Source organism: Acinonyx jubatus, chromosome F2, assembly GCF_027475565.1.
Source record: "Acinonyx jubatus isolate Ajub_Pintada_27869175 chromosome F2, VMU_Ajub_asm_v1.0, whole genome shotgun sequence".
In the NCBI taxonomy this organism is placed as follows: Eukaryota; Metazoa; Chordata; class Mammalia; order Carnivora; family Felidae; genus Acinonyx; species Acinonyx jubatus.
Window position 1 is genome coordinate 49680499 of NC_069394.1, and position 21999 is coordinate 49702497.

Consider the following 21999-nt stretch of genomic DNA (forward strand, 5'->3'; position numbering starts at 1 on the left):
TATACTCAAAGTTAAAGATTGCTTAGAACTTTTAAATGTTTATCTTTAAATAAATAGATAACTCAAATATTAACCAATGCAGCATGTTTCTCTTAAGGTTTGCAAAGAGACATATTGTGTATTAGAGAGCTACTTTCTTTATGAGAATGGGACAGTGTCTTCCCTCTGGTTCTGTGTAGCCATACCTGAGGACATGATTTCCTTTGGAGTCAGGACTTCTAAGTAGGAAATGTTAACCAATAAGTAAATCAGTGAAGTAAATTAGCCACAAGTGTAAGTGCAATAATCTACATTTGGGGATATTTTCCCTAGGTATTTTAGCTCTCCCGTGTAAAAAAAAAAAAAAAAAATTAGACCATTCATAGTATCTTTTTTTTTTTTAACATTTATTTATTTTTGAGAGACAGCATGAGCAGGGGAGGGGCAGAGAGAGAGGGAGACACAGAATCTGAAGCAGGCTTCAGGCTCTGAGCTGTCAGCACAGAGCTTGACGTGGGGCTTGAACCCACAAAGTATGAGATTGTGACTTAAGCTGAAGTTGGAGCTTAACCAACTGAGCCACCCAGGTGCCCCAAGACCATTTATAAAAAGTAACTTCTTACATAACCTTTGAAAGTGGCTTCACTATAACATATAATAGAAAAGAAAGTGACCTTGCAAACATCATAAACATATTTGAACATTTTTGATGAATGCTTATCATGTCCTGGGGGAATTTAATTATTCAAGAAGAATGGAATTACATTTTGTTCTGATGTCTCAGTGCTATATTCCTGATCCTAACATGAGCCTCTTAGATGAGAATACAGCAGCTCAGAAATACTGAATGCTGGGCTATCTGAGAGGAGCTGGAGCTGCAGTGAAACTCTGACCTGTGGCCAACATGTTAGAATTGTAACTAACCAAAAGGAGAGTGTTGTCATGAAAATGGTGGAACAGGATTTCTCTACCATCTTCCCCTTAAAGAACACCACTGTTGCAATCATCCACAGATGACAGAACCTTTGTGAAAGTCCAGTAGTCCAGTAATGAAGGTCTAGCACACTGCTGGAGCAAAAAATTTCAATATTGGACACATTGAAGAAGGTAAGGCAAACCGCTTGACTTTGCCCACATCATCCCTTCCCCAGTACCTCCCCCATAGCTCAGGCCTTCTTGACCTGTGATTTCTCCCACAGGGGAAAGTGAAAGTATGAGTAAATGTCTAGCTTCAAGACACTGCCAAAGAGGCCCACCTCTCTCTTGCCATATCCAGGTGCTGAGTGGTGGGCAGGGTGATGGGGAGTGGTAAGTGGCTGGGACAACCACAACCAGAGCCCAGAATGGAACATATCACAGGGATGTGGATCCTGCTAAAAAGCATCACAGTCTCCATCAGGAGGCCTGCCATGAGCTACTGAGAATCTTCCAACTCACTAACAAGTATCCCTAGTGCTTTGTGTACCTCACTTATGCCCAATCCCATTCCTTGGCTGGCTCCCTGGCCATCCTCTTGAGAGTTGAGAGAATGAACTTTTTCAGACAGCTAGTGAGCATGTGCAGACAGCTGGCTCAAATATGTGGGCCAGGGAGAAACTACAAGCTTGAGCACTTAGCATTGTGCTGGGAAAGCAAAGGGGAGACTGTTAGCACACAGCCTGGAATTTCAAGATCAAGAAAATGCATACAAATTTAACAATTCTGCCATGAGAGGGAGTAAGTGTGGAGCAGGTGTACCCATAGAAAAGGGCTGAGAAAACCTTAAAACCTCTAGTAGGGCTGACAAAGTATTTCTCTCCCAAAGCCAGTTAATAAAGACTGAGAGAGGTGACTATTTTAAATGCAAAGACAGCAATTTAAGGTTCAAAGAACATGAAAAAAGAAGGAATGATGACTCCACCAAGGGAATACAATCATGTTCCAGTAATCCGGAGATTGGAGATCTATGATTTACCTGATACAGAATTCAAAATAGCAGTTTTAAGGAAGCTTAATGAGTTATAATAAAAAGTTCAACAAAATCAGGGAAACAATAAATGAATAAAATGAAAGGTTAAACATATAGATAGAAATCATTAAGAGAGCCAAACAGAAATTCTGGAGCTGAAGAATACAATGAATACAATGAAAAATGCAATAGAGCGTATTACCAGCATAATAGATTAATCAGAAGAAAAAGTCTGTGAAGGAGAAGGTAGTTCTTTTGAAATTATCCCCTTAGAAGAGAACAAAGAGAAAAAAAACTGAAAAGGAGAAAAGAAAACCTATGTGAACTATAGGATACCATTAGAGAAATAATCTATGAATGATTAGAATCCAAGAACAAGAGATGGAGAAGGGGGGCATAAAGCTTCTATAAAGAACTAATGACTGAGAACTTCTTAAATCTGGGGAGATATTTCACATCCAAGTTCACAAAGGTAGTATGTATCCCAGAATTTCAATCCAAAATGATCTTATCCAAGACAAATAATAAAACTGTCTAAAATTAAAGACAAAGAGATAATTTTAAAAACAATAAGAGAAAAAAAATTTCACACAAGGAAGTACCCATTAGGCTATCAGCAGATTTTTCAGCAGAAATCTTGTAGTCCAGGGGGGAAATAGAGAGCTAGAAAAACAATAGAAGAAATCAATGAAACTGAGAGCTGGATTTTTAAAAACGAAATTAAAACCCTTTATCTTGATTATGAAAGAAAGAGAGAAAACTTAAATAAAATCAGAAATGAAAGAGGAGACACTATTACTGATGCTACAGAAATACCGAGAACCATAAGAGACTAGTGTGAACAATTATACCCAATAAAACTAGATAACCTAAAAGAAATGGGTAAATTCCTAGAAATATACAATCATGAGGAAATAGAAAATCTGAAATCAGAAAATCAGTAATCAAAAACCTCCCAACAAAGAAAAGCCCAGGACTAGATGGCTTCACTAACACATTCTACCAAACATTTAAAGAATTAATGCCAACAAAAATTGTTCAAAAAAAGTCAAAGAAGAGGGGACACTTGCAGACTCATTTTGTGAGACAATTAACCTGATACCAAAACCAGACAAGAACTACAACAAAAGGAAACTATAGGCCAATGTCCCTGATGAACATAGATACAAATATTCTTAGCAAAATACTAGTAAACTGAATTCAACAGCACATTAAAAGGATCATCCACTTCAACCAAGTGGGATTTATTCTTGGAATGCAGAGATGATTCAAAATACACTGTGGGGAATAAGCTTAGGAATCCCCCGGGGTTATACCAATGGGTTAACAAGGCATGAAGAAGTACAAAGCCATTGGATGCTCACAAATGAGTTTGGGTAAACAAGATTAGGACCCCAAGAGAGGGAGCGGGGTGCAAAGGCACCCAATACAAAGGTGTATGAGGTAAGCGAGATTAGGTATTCAGGGTGGAGGCGCCTCCCAATTTAGTACTATAGCAGAAAGCTGCTTTCACAGGAGAGAAGGACCAAGTTAGGTAAACACGTAATTTGGGTTATAGACCCCTGAACTGTGCTGCAGGGTGAAGTTGCCCAGAGTGGAGATGATTAACAAAAGAAAAGGTGCCTGGTTAACCCTGAGGTTATTTCCCCTATCTGTCTTATCCCTTAGGCTAGCTGAGATAAACAGAGGTGGTGCCTCATGTGCCCTGTAAACAACCTTCTGCCCGACTGCCTGGTGCCCAGATTTTGTTTTGTATTAACCCAAACCCCTAACTTCAAATATCTTCAAGATCCACTTTCCCTCACATCCTCAAGTTAATGTTCACAGATTCATTGTCTCTTTGTGCACATTCATTGCCATGTTCATAAGCCTTCTGATTCTAATAAAAACAGGGCAAGGACCCTTATTTGGGGCTCTTGTCTCTTCCCGGACATTAGCTGTCTCTTGCTTTCCATCCTCTATCCCGCTCTCTTGCTGGCCAAGAGAGAACTTTAGACTTAGAGTCTACAACAATACACAAATTAATTAATGCGATCTATACACCAGATGAACAGAGTGAACGCTAAAAATTGCATGATCATCTCAATAAATGCAAACAAACAAACAACAAACTAATTGATAAAATTCAACATTATGATAAAAACTAGGACTCAAGGAGATTACCTTAACATCATGAAAGCTATATATGACAAGCTCACAGGTAACATTATACTCAAGAATTAAAAACCAGAAGCTTTCCCTCTAAGATCAAGAAGAAGACAAGGATGTCCAGTCTCACCACTTCTTTCACATATTACTGGAAGTCCTAGCCAGAGCAGTTAGCCAAGGAAAAAAAGAGCATCCAGGTTGGAAAGGAAGAAGTAAAATTGCTTCTCTCTGCATATGACATCATCTTAAAAGCTCTACCCAAAACTATTAGAACTAATAATTGAGTTTAGAAAAGTTGCAGAATACAACTATACACTAATAATCAACTAATTGCAAATGAAATTAGGAAACAATCTCAATTTCAATAGCATCATAAACAATAAAATACTTAGGAATAAATTTAACCAAAGACATTAAGGACTTGCACACTGAAAACTATAAAGCATTGATGAAAAAAATTAAAGAAAACACAAATAAATGGAGAGGTATCTCATGCTCATGCTCATGCTCATGAAGACTCAACATTATTAAATATCCATACTGTCCAATAGATTCAACTGCAAGCCCTATCAAAATACCATAGAATATTTTTTTACAGAGTTAAAAAGAACAATTCTAGAATTCATATGAAACCAGAAAAGACCTCAAATAGCCAAAACAATCTTGAAAAAGATCAAAGCTAGAGGCATTGTACTCCTGATTTCAAAGTTTATTACACAAAGATATGGTTATTAAAACAGTATGATATTCATATGAAGACAGACACATAGACCAGTGAATAGAGAGCCTAGAAATAAATCCACACATATATGGTAAACTGATCTTTGGTAACAATGCCAAGAATACACATTGGGGAACGAATGGTCTCTTCAACAAATGGTGGTGGGAAGGATAGATACACACATATAAAATAATGAAATTGGACCCTTATCTCACATCATATACAAAAATTAATTCAAAAATAGATTAAAGATTTACTGGAAAGAATTGAAATCAGGATCTGGAAGAGACATTAGTATTCTTATGTTCATTATATAAAATGTGGAAGCGACCTAAATGCCCACTGATATATGAATGGATAAAAAAGGTGATATATACAGAGAATATATATATTCCTTTCTTTTAAAAAAGAAGGAAACCCTGCCATATTCAACAATATGCATGAACCTGGAGAACATTATGCTAAGTGAAATAAGCCAGTCACAGAAGGACAATACTGCATGATTCCATGTATATGAATGAGGTTATCTAATATAGCCAAACTCATGAAAGCAAACAATAGAATTGTGGTTGCCAAGGGCTGGGGTAGGGGGCAACAGGAAATTGCTAAATAATGGGTATAAAATTTCAGAATACATTTTAGAGATCAATTGTACAACAAAGTGCCTATACTTATACTGTATTAATACTTAAAATTGTGTTAATGGAGTAGATCTTATATTAAGTGTTCTTATCACAATAAAGTTTTTTAAAAAATAAAAAAATAAAAGGAATTCAGAAGAAACATAGAAACATGGTTGGACAGTTCTGACTTGGAGTCTCTCATGAAGTCACAGTCAGGTCTTGGCTGGGCTACCGTCATGTAAACGCTTCCCTGGTGTTGTAGGATCCAGTCTGAAGGTAGCTTCCTGAAATGACTATCATGTTGATGCTGGCAAATTGGTTTTTCTCCACTGTGTCCTCTCTGTGGGACTACTTGATTGTTCTTCCAACAAAGGCCTTTGGTTGTGATCAGAGCAAGCAATCCAAGAGAAGAAGGCCTCAGCAGCAACGCCACTTATGACCTAGACTTGGCGGTAATACACCATTGCTTCCTTCATATTTCGTTGCTCAAGAGCAACCTGGACTCGGTGTGGGAGAGAACTGCCTCAGAGCATGAATTTCAAGGGGTGAGAAGTACTTAGGCTATCTTGGAGGTTAGATAATATGATTTTAGGGAGGAATAGCAGTAAGAATATCCTCTCTCAGTTGGGAACTTACATTTTTAGTTTTCTCTATATAGTAGACAATTTCAGTGGAGTCATATGTCTGTGTACTACACATGCAAAAAATATTTAGTCTGTGAGTTTAGAAGAGAGCCTTCCTTTCCATATTATGGAAATTGCATGAGTGTTTTTGGCAAATACCTTATATATAAGTTTCCTGGAGCTGCTGTAACAAATTACCACAAACCTGGTGGTTTCCAACAACGGAAGTTTATTCTCTCACAATACTGGAGGCTAGAGGCCAAAATCAGTTTCACTGGGCTGAAATCAAAGTTTTGGTAGGGCCACACTGCTTCCAGATATTCTAGGGAAAAACCCATTGTTTGCTTGCTTCTAGCGTCTGGTGGCTGCTGTCATTCCTTGGCTTGTGGCCTCATTATTCCTGTCTCTACCTCCAGGGTTACATTGCCTTCTCTTCTGTTCTGTCTTATCTACTATCCCTCTACTTCTCTTTTAGAAAGATATATGTGATTGCATTTAGGGCCTATGCAGATAATCTAGTTAGATGTCCCTCGTCTCAAGATCTTTAATCACATCTGTAAAGACTCTTTTTTCCATATAAAGTTAGATGCAGAAGTTCTGAGGATTAGGACCTAGACATTTTTTTTAATAGAAGTGTAGTTCTATATACCATATTATATTAGTTTTAGGTGTACAATATAGTGATTCAACAGTTCTGTACATTATGCAGTGCTCACCATGATAAGTGTAGTTACCATCTGGACTTGAACATATTTTTCAGCATCATTATTTAGCCTATCACACTTTGTAGAGGTAAACACGAGGGTTTGAAAGTGAAACACACTCTTTTGATTGATATCACTGTGAACTGTTTAGACCAGTGAGTAGGAAGCAATATGTAGTTTTTATTAATATAAATCCAGATTTATAATATTCTTTTTTTGTTTTTGTGGATGCATCTTACATTCATTCAATGAATGTTGATTAAATATCTGTTATCTACTGTTTACCCATGTACTCGTCTTCCTGACAATGACTCTTTTATTTTGTTTGTTTCTTTGATGGTTGTTGGAGGAAAGTGGTAAAAAACATGTTGGGCACTAGGGAACTAAGGCTTAAATTACAAGCAAAAGAATTAGAATTGTAAACAATTTGAGGGCTCTTGGGTGGCTCATTCGGTTGAGCATCCGACTTCGGTTCAGGTCATGATCTCAGGGCTTGTGGGTTCAAGTCCCACATTGGTCTCTGTGCTGACAGCTTAGAGCCTGGAGCCTGCTTCAGAGTCTGTGTCTCCCTCTCTCTCTGCCCCTCCCCCACTTCACTGTCTCTTTCTCAAGAATAAATAAACATTAAAAAAAATTTTTTTTAAAGAATTTGAATACGTAGCTGGGCGGGGATTTGATACATGTAGTTGGGGATTGGGTATGAAGGGGGAGGTTTTGTATCTATGAGGGTATATATATATATATATATATATATATAATTATTATTTTTGTTTTTTTAGTGTTTATTTATTTATTTTGAGAGAGAGAAAGAGATAGAGCTCATGTGCATGCACGTGCATGAGCAGGGGAGGGGCAGAGAGAAAGGGAGAGGAAGAAAAGCAGGCTCCATGCTGTCAGCACAGAGTATGACATGGGGCTCAGTCTCACAAACCATGGGATCATGACCTGAGACAAAATCAAGAGTCAGATGCTTAACCAACTGAGCCACCCAGGTGCCCGTGGGTGTATACATTTTAAAGCAAAGATTGAATGTGCTTAGTCATTAACCACTTACAGATTTAGGGTTGCCTATTTACAAAAAGATTTCTTCAAGATGTTTTTTTCCTGTTGAAATACCTTCATCTTGGTCTTCAGGTGGTGAAACATTAAATAATAATTGTAAATAACAAGTGATTTTATCAAAACAAACAGAACGTTGATTAAGGTGAACATGAAGCCTGTAACCCAGAAGTCCACTGAAAATAAAGATAAACCCATAGATATACTCTACTTTAGGAGAATGAATCATTGGTGTCAAAATTAGAAACAAAGATATAGCTATGGATCCAAATATAAATGGCAAACGCACCTGAAAGTAAAAAAAAAAAAAAAAAAGATTAAGATTAAGATTAGTGATGACTTTTTCCTCAAAAGTTCAAAATTTCTATAAATGATATAAGAACATTCTCTTTCTGTTTGGAACAAATGTTTCAAAACACCAGGGAGAAAACTGCAAATATATTTTCAAATATATTTAAAGAGACAGTCTCAGTAGTATATTATAGAAAGTACATCAATGGCAGACTAAATGAGTGTAAAAAGTGGAACAGTATTTATTTATTTATATTTATTCTATAGTTTTTATGAATGCCTACTCTATTCATCAGATATTGTCAACTTATTACTAAAATAAGTGCTTTATTTTCAAGCATGGGAAAAAAGATACATTATAAGAAATCATTGTCAAAAATAAAAAATTAACTATTCCGTTCTAGTATTAGTCATTGAAGCATTCTTAGTTTTGGGAATTTGGCATAACCGTAATATTTGGTTATAATGCTTCTTTAATTAGGCATGTACCAATTTTTCCTAGAGCAGCACTATTACATAATAAAAACAGCAGAAATGTTGGAATCAGAAAAGTCTGATTGGAAATGCAAGCTCTGCAACCTTAATTGCAACAATTAATAGGGATATCTACTGAATCCCTATGTGCCACTTGCCATGCTAGGGACACAGAGGTATTTAAGACAGGTACAGAAGATTCCTCTCCGGGGAGCTTAGTGCCACTGTTCAGCTGTTTAACTTTGGGCTACTTAATTAATCTGGTCCTCAGACCTATTTGCGAAGGGAGCCAGAAGGAGGCTCCCTGCGAGTCCTGTGGGGCCCATTGCACCAGTGTCCAGGGTTGCTGTCACTGCACAGTGAGACCCTTGGGGCTCTGCACCCTGTTTCAACTGAAGGAAGCTACATGGTGGGCAGGCAGCCATGATAGATAAATGTGTTCAGAGCTTTTTAATCAAATATTCCTGAAATATGTGTGTCGTTGCCATTTAAGTTGGGGGAAAAAAGGATCTTTTCCAACCCATTTGCAAAATGAGGTTTTATCTAATGCTGGTCTTTTGAAGTCTTTGTGAGCATTGTACACAGGGCACTTCAGTAAAACGTGCTCAACAAAATGGCATTTCTTTTTTAAAAAAATATTTTTTTAAGATTTTATTTTTAAGTAATCTTTACATCCAATAGTGCTCAAACCTACAACCCTGAGATCAAGAGTCATATGCTCAACCAACTGAGCCAGCCAGGTTGCCCCAACAAAATGACATTTCTTAATTAACTTTAGAACAGTGATTTGTATACATTTCTTACACTTCTCTGAGGCTAATGGGTTTTTTGAACTGCCTAGTAGAGTACCTGAAACATAGCAGATAGTTACTGCTTATTTGTTGAATAAATAGATGACTCAAATCTAAGATATTGTCATTCACTTTTTTCAAGAGGAGAAATGGCCAAAGAGGGAGCCATTTTGAGGGGGAAGAAAGTGAAGATTGTCTAGACTAGTGTGTCTTAAAATATGGTCAGTCAGTGGACTTCTCTGCACAAGAAGCCCCAAGATAATTGATAAACATAAACTCTTAGGGCCCAACTGACATCGACTAAATTAGAATTCCCAAGAGTGAGTCTGGGAATTCATATTTTAAAAAGCACACTCAAGTGGTTATTATGGTCACTGGCATGAAACATGGGATTCTCATTTTACTTTGTACACAAACTCTACATGCAGAAAATATCTTAAACGGCCATTTTGATTATATTTATGACACAACTAAAGAATTAAACAAACACTATTTGAAACCTCTTAGGATTTACATTATAGCAAGGTATGTCTTACATTACACCAAGGCAAAATAAATGAAAATAAGAGAGAGGGAAATAAACATAAAGAATGAATTTGTTTCACAAAACACATGCCACAAAGCTCCATATAGATTCTGAAATCTGTCCATCATAAGGTATAAGCAAATCAGTTATTTAGGAGAGGCCTAAGTATTCTTGATGCTAAGATCAGAAAAAATTCCCTTAGTAGGTCCTTTACAGAATAAAATATTCACCAGTCTTTTTAAAATAAATATAACAAAAATATGTGCTCTGGAATCAGACTGTTTAGTTTAAATTCCAGCCTGCTATCTTTTAGCCAGAGTAATTTACTTAATCTCTAAGTTTTAGAATTCTCTTTAAACTGGGTGACTAAATGAACCTCTGCAGGCTGTTTGACCTGAATATGCTCATGCCTCCTTTTTAACTAATTAATTTTTTAACCTGAGGCTTGAACTCACAACCCCAAGATCAAGACTTGGACACTTAACCAACTGAGCCACTCAGGTGCCTCTACTCATGCCTTCTTCTAATTCACTTTCTATGCTATTGTCAGAATGGTCTTTTCAAATGAGTCTAATTTAATTTCTTATACGTATGATTGTTTAAGTAGTCACTATATGCACAAGTGCTCCCATCTGATGGAGCAGCGTGGAGCTAATATCTAGCTTGTGCTTTCTTCACTAGGCTGTGCCTGGGCACAGAGCTATGTCAGCCTAGAGGAAGGGGTGCTTTTGTATATTTTGCATAAAGATACTCTAGGAGCCTACAGGGCCCTACTGACATTATTTAGGAGGTAGTGATGTTATCTTGCAAGTTAAGTTCAGGTTCACAATGTTTATAAAAATCCAAACTGAGGCTTAGATTAACATCTTATTGATCTTATTGTAGAAAATGAGGACTCCATCAAGGATATAATTAAGAATGGAATGCCATATCACCTATGTTGGGTTGTGCACTGAAGAGATGATTTTGAGTTGGGTCAATATTCCCCCCCTTCCCCCAAAAGCATTGTTGTCTAGCTCCTGGAAAATAACAAAAGTGATAACTATATTCCTTGTGGAGAATCAATTTTGACCTTTTACTCAATAAGAAACAAGCCAAAAATAGCTCATACAGCCAATTATACATCAGTAAACTGGAACATAGAGATCCAGATCAGATGTTTCATAAATTGGACTCTAATTGATTAGAAGCATCCCCTATAGGTTAAAAAAGTTATATTCCTAGAAATAGAATAGAAAGTTAATATTAACATTTTTATCTTGATTTACCTTATAAGGTCTGGGTAGATTTGGGTCCTGGTACCTTAGTTTAAGTAAACCTATCATATATAGCCCTCTTAAAACCCAGGTTGCTAATCCTGAATACTTTATTAAATTGATTAAATCTGAGGCTATAATAAGACAAGAAGCTAAGATGATTATCTGGGTGATAGCAACAGTTGGACTGAAGTAGTTATTAAGCATGGAGAAGATCAAAGGCAGTTGTCCTTCTTGGCTTGCTGTGTAGAAGAGCCTCGATGCTGAAAGCACTGTACAACATATGTTGCTAACTATTGAAGTTGAAATCCCAAAAGAAATGACCCATTGCATGGAAGGGATTACTTTATCCATCCAGGTGACAGCAACAGCATCTAAAAAAAATTTCAAAAGAGTCAGTCACTTTTGCTTCATTGCAAATATGGCAAAAATTATTCACTTCTTCTTGCATCTGTACTCTTTGTAAACTGACTTGGCCCCTTCTTCTGAGAGGGAGTTTCTTTATCAGTTCTTGAATATGGCCTCGTGGTCTATTTCGGCCAGTAGAATGCATTGGAAGTAGTAGTTTGCTAGCTCTGAGCCTATACCTTGAGAAGTATCACATGTTGCTTGCTCTCTTGAACCCTGCTTAGCTACCATGTGAACAAGCTCAACCTAGTCTGTGAAAGACAAACCATAGTAATTTTGGAGCCTGAAAATGCATCTTATAGACTTCCAAATACAGGGAGCATAATTGACCTAGGGCCCTGGCTACTGCACAAAGAAATACATTGTGGCATTTCTACCAAAGCCATGCTCCCACAGGTTGTTCCCAGCTAATATCCGTGAGGTAGAGGCACTAAGAAGTACTTATTTATCGGATGGCCAACTTTGGCTAAAGGGCTTCCTGGCAGATGTGCCAAACCTTTCCTATACAGCATATCAGTCCAGGGTGTTTTTACTTATTTTTTCCTCTTTCTCTTCTTCACTTTGGGTCACACTCGCATTGTGATCCCATGGCTCTCCCAGCCTTACTTGGCTTCCTTCTTGGTTTCTCTAACACAAGCATTTCTCTTACTAAATTCATTGCACATTTAATTCTTTCTTGGCATTTACTTCTCCAAGGACTCAAGCTAACCTACAAGCTGAGTCCCCAAAGAAACAGGAAATCATGGCCAACCTCAATAAAGCTGCTTACCCAAACTGCAAGGGACTGCAGACACACATATGACTCCAACAGAGAACCAGAACTGCCTAGCTGAACTCAGCATAAATTGCCAACTTGTAGAATTGTGAACCAAATAAGTGGTGGTTGTAAATCAGTACATTTTGGGGAGGCTTGTTTGGCAACAACAGATGAGTGATAGTCACAAATACTATAATTAAAAATAAGAATAGAAGATTTTCAATGGGGGTAAATATAGATGCTTAACTAAGGCAAATAATTGATACTAGAAACATAAGGAATTATGTTGTGAGGGCATCAACTATACTGCAAAATTTCTCCAAAATTATTGGCCATTGATTATAATTAAAGTAGAGCTCAAAATTATATGATACCATTGCATTATCTTTACTACCTATGATGTACTGGTCTTTTTCATTGATAATGTGATGAATTGATGGTGGTTTAGTTCTTTTCTTTTTTTCAATTGCAAGTGCTTTGACACCTACAGTTTTGCCTCTAATAATTTATTTGCAAAGTTGAAAACATTGAGCTTTGTTTTGTAGGTATTTCGGTTCTAAAATTCCGACAATTTCTTATTAATAATGTTAACAACCCTAAAATTCAGAGAGATGATTGCAATTATATTGTACGTTTATTCACTATCCTCCATTTCATGATTTTAAATTGCATTTCAAACTTTCTAAGACTGGAATGAGACTTAGGAGGAACTTGTCAGGGCTCAAAGGATATTGAACTTAGAATCAATCTTACTAGTGTGACATCCATCACAAGGTAGGCATCTAAGGCTGGTAAGGTGGCATTGTGGGGGAGGCAGAGATAATAGTGTCTCACCTGGAAATGGTAAGTTGTTTAGAAAGGATGATATGTGGTGAGGGTATTCGTGCACACCTAACAGAAAGTTAGGCTTGCTTAGATCTTGGAGAACCTGCAATGGTCAGTTTAGAAGTTGGTATTTGTGTATTTGGTGGTGACGGGGTGGTTGCAGCAGGACACAAAACAGAGAGTGTTTAAGCAGGAGAGTGACATGATTAGATTTACGTTTTATAACATCATCTCTAGAGACTGAGTGGAGGCTGGATTGGAGGGAGATCAGAAGTGAGTGTACAAATGAGGAGGTTGTTGCTGTAGCCCGATGAGAAAAATGAGGGTCTAGACACTGAGTGGGCGTGCAGAAGGGGGAAATACCTGACGAGCTGTTAATGGGGTAGAGTTTTACAGGACTTGCTGACTAGTTTGGAAGTGGGTATAAGGCAAATTACAGTTCTGTCTCTCATTTTAATAGTTAAAACAAAATCTCCTTTAGTGTTACTACTGTATTCCTGTGAGACCAAATTGTGGGAAGGTGTAATAGTAACATGTTATTATTAACTTATCAAAATTTAGGGGCATCTAGGTGTCTCAGCTGGTTGATCATCATCTCAGGAAATGATCTCATGGTTTGTGGGTTGGAGCCCTGCATCAGGGTCTGTGTGGACAGTGTCGAGCCTGCTTGGGATTCTCTCTCTCTCCCTCACTCTCTGCGTGTGTGCTCTCTCTCTTAAAAAATAAATAACTTAAAAAAATTTGTATTTTCTTGGGGCATCTGGGTGGCTCATTTGGTTAAGCATCTGACTCTTGATTTTGGCTCAGGTCATCATCTCACAGTTAATGAGTTCAAGCCCTGCATCAGGCTTTATGCTGACAGTGTGGTCTGCTTGGGATTCTCTCACTAGCCCTCTCTGCCTCTCACCCCCTCCCCCACTCTTTCTCTTTCAAAATAAGTTAGACATTTAAAAACTTATATTTTCTTTTCATTTATTTTTTTAACGTAACATTTAAAAAATTGTATTTTCCTTTTATTTTTTTAATGTTTGTTTATTTATGTATTTATTTATTTATTTATTTATTTATTTATTTATTTATTTATTATTTTGAGAGAGAGAGACAGGAGGGGAAGAGAGAGGGAGAGTGAGAGAATCCCAAACAGGCTCCAACCACTTTCAGCACAGAATCTGATGGGAGGCTTGAACCCATGAACCATGAGATCATGACCTGAGCCAAAATCAGGAGTCAGATGCTTAACTGACTGAGCCACCTAGGTGCACCTATATTTTCCTTTTAGAAGCAACGTAACATTTTTGTACTAGTGTCAGAGAAGATGCATAAAACCACCTTTTGACTTTTTGAAACTTGTATAGTTTTTTTTTCAAAATACATCTCAAAACTTATTTTTGTAAAGGCTTTGCACATCAGACTAATCCTCTTTGTGACCTTTGCTTTGAAAACCCCTCCACTGCAGGGAAATTCTAGTTACCTGAGTATCCCAGTATGTTGGCTCTAGTCACAGCTTCTCCCAAACCACATGCACTATATTTGTACACCGTCAGATACTTCTGTTCCTGTCTTTCTTTTTTTTTTTTTTTTTTTAATTTTTTTTTAACGTTTTTTATTTATTTTTGAGATAGAGACAGAGCATGAACGGGGAGGGGCAGAGAGAGAGGGAGACACAGAATCGGAAGCAGGCTCCAGGCCCTGAGCCATCAGCCCAGAGCCCGACGCGGGGCTTGAACCCACGGACCGCGAGATCGTGACCTGAGCCGAAGTCGGACGCTTAACCGACTGAGCCACCCAGGCGCCCCTGTTCCTGTCTTTCTATACAATATTTTTGTAGTTTATGTTTTTATTGGTGTATTACTTGGATTTTATCTAGAATATTTAAAGAGTGAGTTGTATCAGTAAATGAACTTTCTAGATAACTTCTCTTCTTTCAGGAGTAACTGCCTTTTTTTAAATTAAAATTTGATGGAATTTTAAAAATATATTTCAAATACTACTCTGCCTTTTTAAAGTAAACAATGTGATTTAGCATTTTCTTAAAGGCTTGGTGTTTCCAAAAAAAAAAAAAAAAAGGCTTGGTGTTTTGATAAAAGTTTACCAGTTGGTTCTGTGGAAATGTTATTTGGCATTAGAAAAATGATATTTTTCTGATCATAAGTGCAACATGCTAATCATGGAAAATATGAACAATACGAAACAATATAAAAAAGGAAATAAAAACTGTAATTTTATCATTCACATGACACCATTTACTACTAACCTTTTGATATAGCTCTGTTTAGTCACATCTATGGTGTCTACTATATCATTATTTGTCTTAATATACCTTATTATCTGATATATGTTAATGTATATACATACTATTACTTGCATTGATAATAATCCCTCCTAGTGGTGGCGTTACAGGACTTTGATTTGGTTTGTTTGTAAATTGAGGCATTTTAGTGCGGTGGTTGAGAACATGGTTTTGAAGTTGGACCAGCTGGTTTTGAGTCTGTCAGTTACCAGGAATGTAACTTTGAGCACCATACCTAGAGGTATATGGAAGAGTATTTTTTTTAAGATCAGATCTTGCAACTTGCTGTCCACGTTTACAACCCACTACCTTCAGTAACCTGGACAAGACACATGCTTTTATCATAAGAAGAGCATGATGGAGACCCAGTTTTGGATCTTAACTCTGTCCATTACTTAACTTCCCTGAGCTAGTTTCCCTATCTACAAAATGAAGAATGCACTGCCTATTCCAAACAGTTATTTTGAGGATATGTATCTGGGTGTGCCCTAAAGGGTAGAAATTCTAACAAAATATCTCTTCTTTGCTTCTTGCTGTGCTTGCTCCTTTTTCTCTTCATCTCTTTCCCCTTTCTCCTCTGCAGCCCTCTCCTCCTTCTCTTTCTCTTTCTAATTCTTGCTTTTCACATTCTACTATCCTTAGATCTTTCCCTTAGCACATGCCCCTTCTTTATAGATCATTTAGGTGATTATTTTTCCTTTCCTTATAACAACCAAAGCATGAATACGTCATGTTTATGTTTTTAGGGGTGTATCAAACATATCTACAGTGTACAGGAGTCAATGTTTATTGAGAGTAGGTAGTAGTAGTGACTGGTTTCTCTCTGTCTAGACACATTCATACCTGCAGAGATGATTTCCTGAGGGGTCAAAACTGCCAGGTAGGATATATTCACCAATATGTAAACAACAGCCACCATGGGAAGAACGGTAATCAGAGCTTTGGGAATATTCTCACCGGGATTTTTTATCTCTCCTAAAAAACACAAAGTTATCAGAAGAGGAAGTATTATTGTGGGACTTTTGAAGAATTCTTTACAATAAAAAGAGGAGAAAGTATTGTTCATGGATTCATGCTTCCTTATCTACATGGACCGATTCTACATTGGTCCTGCACAAATTGTGCCTGAAAGCTTAGATTTTTCATTATTTTGTACTATTTTGTTAAAAATTATTATTCCGAAATTATCCCATAAATAGACTAATATATTTTTTAAAAATTTTTAACGGGTTTATTGATTTTCAAGAGATAGAGAGACAGAGAGCATGAGCAGGGAAGGGGCAGAGAGAGAGGGAGACACAGAATCCGAAGCAGGCTCTAGGCTCACAGTGGTCAACACAGAGCCCAACCCAGGGCTTGAACCCACAAACCTTGAGATCATGACCTGAGCCCAAGTCAGACGCTTAATCGACTGAGCCACCCAGATGCCCCATAAAAAGTGACTAATAATTTTAACTGTCACTTTGGGAAACTATAAAATGTTACATTAACACTAACATTTTATTTTCTTTGAGAAAGAGAGAGTAAAAGATAAAAAAGTTTTAACTTGTACCAAATTAATGCTTTCTTTCTCATCTTACTCTTTTCCCACCACTGTTCAAATGAACAGTAAAAAATTTCTTTGGGAATACTGTCTCTTACAACTTGCTTGGTTTTAATGTGGAAAATTTCTTTTGTCCCTAACATGCCCAACTTTGGTCACATCCTTAAGACTAGGGAGTATTACCAAGTTTTAAATGTGTCCAGGGAAGCAGTGGATTCTTAGTTTGTGTTTTCTACCATATTCCTGTCTTCAGTGCAGACTAAGACCATGTCCTCTGATCTCCAATGTCAGAAGAGCAGCCTGTGGTAGGTGCCCTGCCTGCTTAGACTCTCCTGTTTAGGTTTTCCATAAGGTGAGGGGAAGTTTTGTCTAATGGGCCTTTTCCCGTCTCTTATTTACATTTCTAGCTCGGGCCAAAAGTTACCATTTGTTCTCAGACCCTTCCTCAAGGATCTGGGGAACTGGCCTTTTTAAAAGTTACCCTAGATCTTGCTCTTCAGATCTTTGGACGAGGAGTGGATGCAAATCTGAGCCGGTGGTGCCATTATTAATGCAACTTCCTCTGAGGGTCAGCCAATGCTGCAGTTATCTCCTGGATTTCCTTAGTGCAATGGGAATTTGGAGCAGATTACGAAATCTGAGGGTTTCTTTAAATTGCTGTGAAGATGAATGTGTGTCAAGTGATCCTGATTTTCTACACAGCATGCCATGTCATCTTCCCTGATGCCCTTGCAAGAGTCACACAAGTCATGTTATGGAAGCAGAGGACTTTTGTTCTTTTGCTGTTACGTGGATAGAACTCAATTCCTGACAGTTGTCTATGTCACTAGAGACTCATTTTAATTTCGTCAGACATGTTACTGAGATGGATGCACTAATAGTTTTGAGAGCCAATATAATTTCTTATTTCAGACGTAAATATAAAGGACGTATGGTGGTGCTTGGGGTTCAGTGGTGTCCCTTTAGGAGGCCCTAGCATACGAATCTGGACATAAGCTGTCTATTCTGTTTATACTTGGCCAGGAATATGACAGATCAGAAAATCTGAGGACCAAACTCGAGAGAAATAGTTCTTTTTAGCCAGGGTTATGCCTCTCTTTTTTTTTATTTTAAATATCCTTATTTATTTATTTTAAAAATTAATTTAATTATTTTTATTTTTAAATTTTAATTCCAGTATATTTAAAATACAGTGTTATATTAATTTTGGGTGTACAGATTCAACAATTCTATACATTACTTAATGCTCATCAAGATAAATGTATTCTTAATCCCCTTCACCTATTTCACCCCTCCTGCCCCCCACTTCCACTTTGGTAACCATCAGTTCTCTATAGTTAAGAGTCTGTTTTTTTGATTTGTCTCTTTTTTTATTTGTTCATGTGTTTTGTTTCTTAAATTCCACATTTGAGTGAAATCATGTGGTATTTGTTTCTCTGTCTTGTTTAGTTTAGCATTATACTCCCTAGATCCACTCATGTTGTTGCAAACAGCAAGATTTCATTTTTTTAAGGCTGAGTAATATTCCATTGTGTATATATACCACATATTCTTTATCTATTCATCTACTGATGGACACTTGAACTGCTTCCATAATTTGGCTATTGTAAATAATGCTGCAAGAAACATAGGGATGCATGTATCTTTTTGAATTAGTGTTTTTGTATTCTTTGGATAAATACCCAGTAGTGAAATTACTGGATCATAGGGTAGTTCTATTTTTAATTTTTTGAGGAACTTCCATACTGTTTTCCACGGTGGCTTCACCAGTTTGCATTCCCACCAACAATGCACACGGGTTCCTTTCTCACCATAAGGATTAACCTGTTTTGGTATACAAGAAGCCAGATGTATAAATTTGGTGTTGTAGACTTACAAATAAAGTTAACAAAGTGGGTAATGGTAGCCAGTCCCATGCAACTGGCCACAAGATCTGATGGAATTACTACACTCGTTTTATTGGGCCTTTTGCTTTAATAGTCTGCAGAGCCAGAAAATTTCAGTAGACCTTTCAAACACCATATTGATCTGAAGTCATTCACATTTCATTACCAGTGCTAGGAATGGGATGCTCATCCTTAATTCAAGGCTTAGTTTGTTTTGATAACAAATCAAGTCAGGGAGTAGGAGGTTGAGATGAGCAGTCCAAAAAGATCCCAAATTGGGTTTATAGCTGCATTATGCTGTATCTTCAGGTGATGATTACTATCAAGAACCTTCCTGCTTGCTCTAGTGAGAGGCTCTACCTTAGAGAGATACTAATATCTGGGTATTTACTTTTGCAGAACACATAACTGCCCACTGTAGGAAAGGGCTTTTTAGAAACTGCTGGAGGAAGTTGGATTCAGTTGTCCAAGGACTGTGGCTCATAACCCAACACGACTGGGGAAGTGAGGTGACTCAGTGGCCCCTGAAGGATGCAGATCCAGTCGGTGACCCATGAAACTCAGCCTTCACATATGTCCAGTATTTCATGTGCTTTTTTAATGTCCAAGCTAGCTGCAAGATGATTGCTATAACAATTAATTTGTGCTAGATAAATTAAAGCCTTATTATTTGGAAAACCTTGATATTGGTTTAAAAATTCACTAATTTCACTGCCAGAAATGAAAACATTACCTTTGTCAATTATTAAAAAAGAAAAATGATAAAATCCTTAAAAACTATCTTAATTTTTAATAATCTACATGAGAGAACAAATATCTTAATAATCAAGGAATATCACAGATTTCAATGACTTGAGAATCAGCGCTTCTAAGAATGAAAAGTTTTGATAAAATATTACAGATATTTTAAGCATAAAATCTATACTAGTAGTGTGACATGTAGGGGAACAAGCTCAAGGTTTTTAAATTTTTAAAAAATTTTTAATGTTTATTTATTTTTGACAGAGAGAGAGAGAGAGAGAGAGAGACTGAGCACAAGCAGGGGAGGGGCAGAGAGAGAGGGAGACACAGAATCTGAAACAGGCTCCACACTCTGAGCTGTCAGCACATAGCCTGTTGCAGGGCTCGAACTCAGGAACGGCGAGATCATGACTAGATACTTAATAGACTGAGCCACCCAGGCACCCCAAGTTCAAGTTTCTTATAGAAATTGTTGCAAAGATTTTGCTTGGAAGTTTTATACAACTTTGCTATTTACTATATTTCTTAATATTTTATATTCTTATAATTTTATAAGGCAAATGAAATATCATGAATTGTTTTATATGTAATTCTTTTGTTTACTCTAGGGTGCTATGCATCTATTACCACATTCTCTTGGTACCATAACATTGCAGGGGGCAACATGGCCGTACAGTACATGTGCATAGGGAAACATGGGCATTACAACACTCCTTGTAATTGTGAAAAATTGTAAGAACTTTAAACACATACTAATGTGAAGGTGTGGTAAAGCCATCCTAAAGAAAGTTATGCAGCAGTTAAAAAAATGTGTTAGGTCACTAAGAACTGATATAGAAAGATCCCTGAGACATATCATGGAATCAAAATTAGGATGTGGCATTTTATCATTGCTGGTAGGGTATATATATATATATATATATATACATATATATATATATATGTATATATATATATATATATACACACACATACATATATATATATATATATATCTATATCTCTGTGATAGTCTTATTTTTTACAAATAGATTATATTAATGTATTTCTTACATCACTGATATTTAACTCAAAATGTCTTGAAAAAATGCTAGAATAAAATGTAGTAATGTATGAGAATGATCTTAATTTCCTTTTGAAAACTTTATATTATAAATTCCCACATTTTGAATAAGGGACATGACCTGAAGAATACTAAATTCCATATTTTCCATATAAATGGTAATATACTGAGGTTTAGTGATGACTAAACTGTGATATATCCAACTAGTCCAAAGAAGATCAAATTGAATTCCAAAAACCAAACAAATCGGCTATATCTTTCTCTATAGAACTGTAGACAAAACTTTCAGCCTGCTACAAAAGTATTTCAGAGATGGATTTACCTGCTATGTTGATCAGGATTGATGTACCAGAATATGCAAACAATCCTTGGAGTAAGGCTTCTGCAATCTGTGAGGCACCAGGAAGTTCAGCGTCGAAAGAATTCTCAAACTTGGCCACATTCTCCTTTTTCCCAGTCCCTAACAGTACAATCCCAGTAAGGGAAATGAAGCAGAGGATAGTGATTTTCATCAAAACACTGATAGTTTGAAACCAAGCCACTGTTAGCACCCCTCGAGTATTTAGAAGTCCCAGTGACCACAAAATAGCCAAAGCTAGACATTTCTTTGGTAGCTCTGGAGCTGGGCACCTGGTATAGAAAGGCTGAATTATATAGGTAGATATTATCAAGCTTTGCGTAGCTATTCCTAAGGGATAAATAAAAAATTTGATCCAAAGACTGAGGAAAGCAACAGAGGATCCAAGAGATCTTTTGAGGAAATAGTAAGGCGCTCCACTTCTAGGGAAGGTTGTCCCCAGCTCTGCAAGACTGAGAGCGCTGATGATAGTCAGAACAGCACAAGCAGCCCAAATACTCAGGGAGACAGCTATGTTCAGTGAAGAGTATTTTAATACCCCTTTAGGAGACACAAAGATTCCTGCACCTGTTGTGACACAAAATAATAAAATATTTCCATGGAAAAATCCTATTGACCTCAGGAGTTGCATATTTTTTCTTTTTTCTTTTTTTTATCCTGAAAAGTAATATAAAAATGTCATGTGGATTGCTAACTTTTATACATTTCTGCATGATTCTTCTGCAGCATGCTTTGTTGATTTACATAAGCATTTTATTGCACTTAACTTTGTTTTAAAAATAATTAACTTGTGAATCGTTCTAAGATTCTGTAAACTCTTTTAAAGAGTGCCAGAGTTAAAATGTTTCACATGTTAATTATTTAAAAATTCAAACATACCTGGTGATAGTTGCACAACACTGTGACTATAATTAATGCCATTGAATTGTACATTTAAGAATGGTCCAAATGGCAAATTTTATGTTATACATATTTTATCACAAGT

General features: G+C 36.8%; 1 protein-coding gene and 1 long non-coding RNA gene across 3 annotated transcripts in view; one reads left to right on the forward strand and one right to left on the reverse strand.

Moving 5' to 3' along the window:
• The window catches only part of LOC128312890 (uncharacterized), a 30959-nt gene extending 11379 nt beyond the window's left edge, over positions 1–19580 (forward strand). The window contains exon 5 of the long non-coding RNA XR_008292806.1: positions 19252–19580. This is a non-coding gene — a long non-coding RNA (uncharacterized LOC128312890). The remainder of the gene's footprint in view (positions 1–19251) is intronic.
• Positions 397–21730, reverse strand: LOC106982317 (solute carrier family 7 member 13-like). Of its 2 annotated transcripts, none has more exons than XM_027064300.2 (4): positions 20979–21730; positions 16267–16398; positions 11489–11517; positions 397–8094 (listed from the first exon to the last, which is right to left on the reverse strand). In XM_027064300.2, the coding sequence occupies exons 1-4, from the start codon at positions 21643–21645 to the stop codon at positions 7819–7821; spliced, it is 1104 nt and encodes a 367-aa protein (XP_026920101.1). In that variant the 5' UTR covers positions 21646–21730; the 3' UTR covers positions 397–7818. The 2 variants fall into 2 exon arrangements, with proteins under 2 accessions (XP_026920101.1, XP_014935970.1); XM_015080484.3 differs by having other exon boundaries at positions 401–8094; positions 11156–11517.
• Between the last annotated feature and the right edge of the window lie 269 nt (positions 21731–21999).

What these genes read in the sequence shown, in the direction of transcription:
- LOC106982317 (XM_015080484.3), bottom strand. Translation starts at nt 21,645, where the DNA reads ATGCAACTCCTGAGGTCAATAGGATTTTTCCATGGAAATATTTTATTA. An exon ending in AATCCTGATCAACATAGCAG is followed by an intron (nt 16,399 to 20,978) that starts GTAAATCCATCT and finishes TGTGTTTTTTAG; the next exon opens with GAGAGATAAAAAATCCCGGT. An exon ending in ATCTACCCAGACCTTATAAG is followed by an intron (nt 8,095 to 11,155) that starts GTAAATCAAGAT and finishes TTTTACTTTCAG; the next exon opens with GTGCGTTTGCCATTTATATT.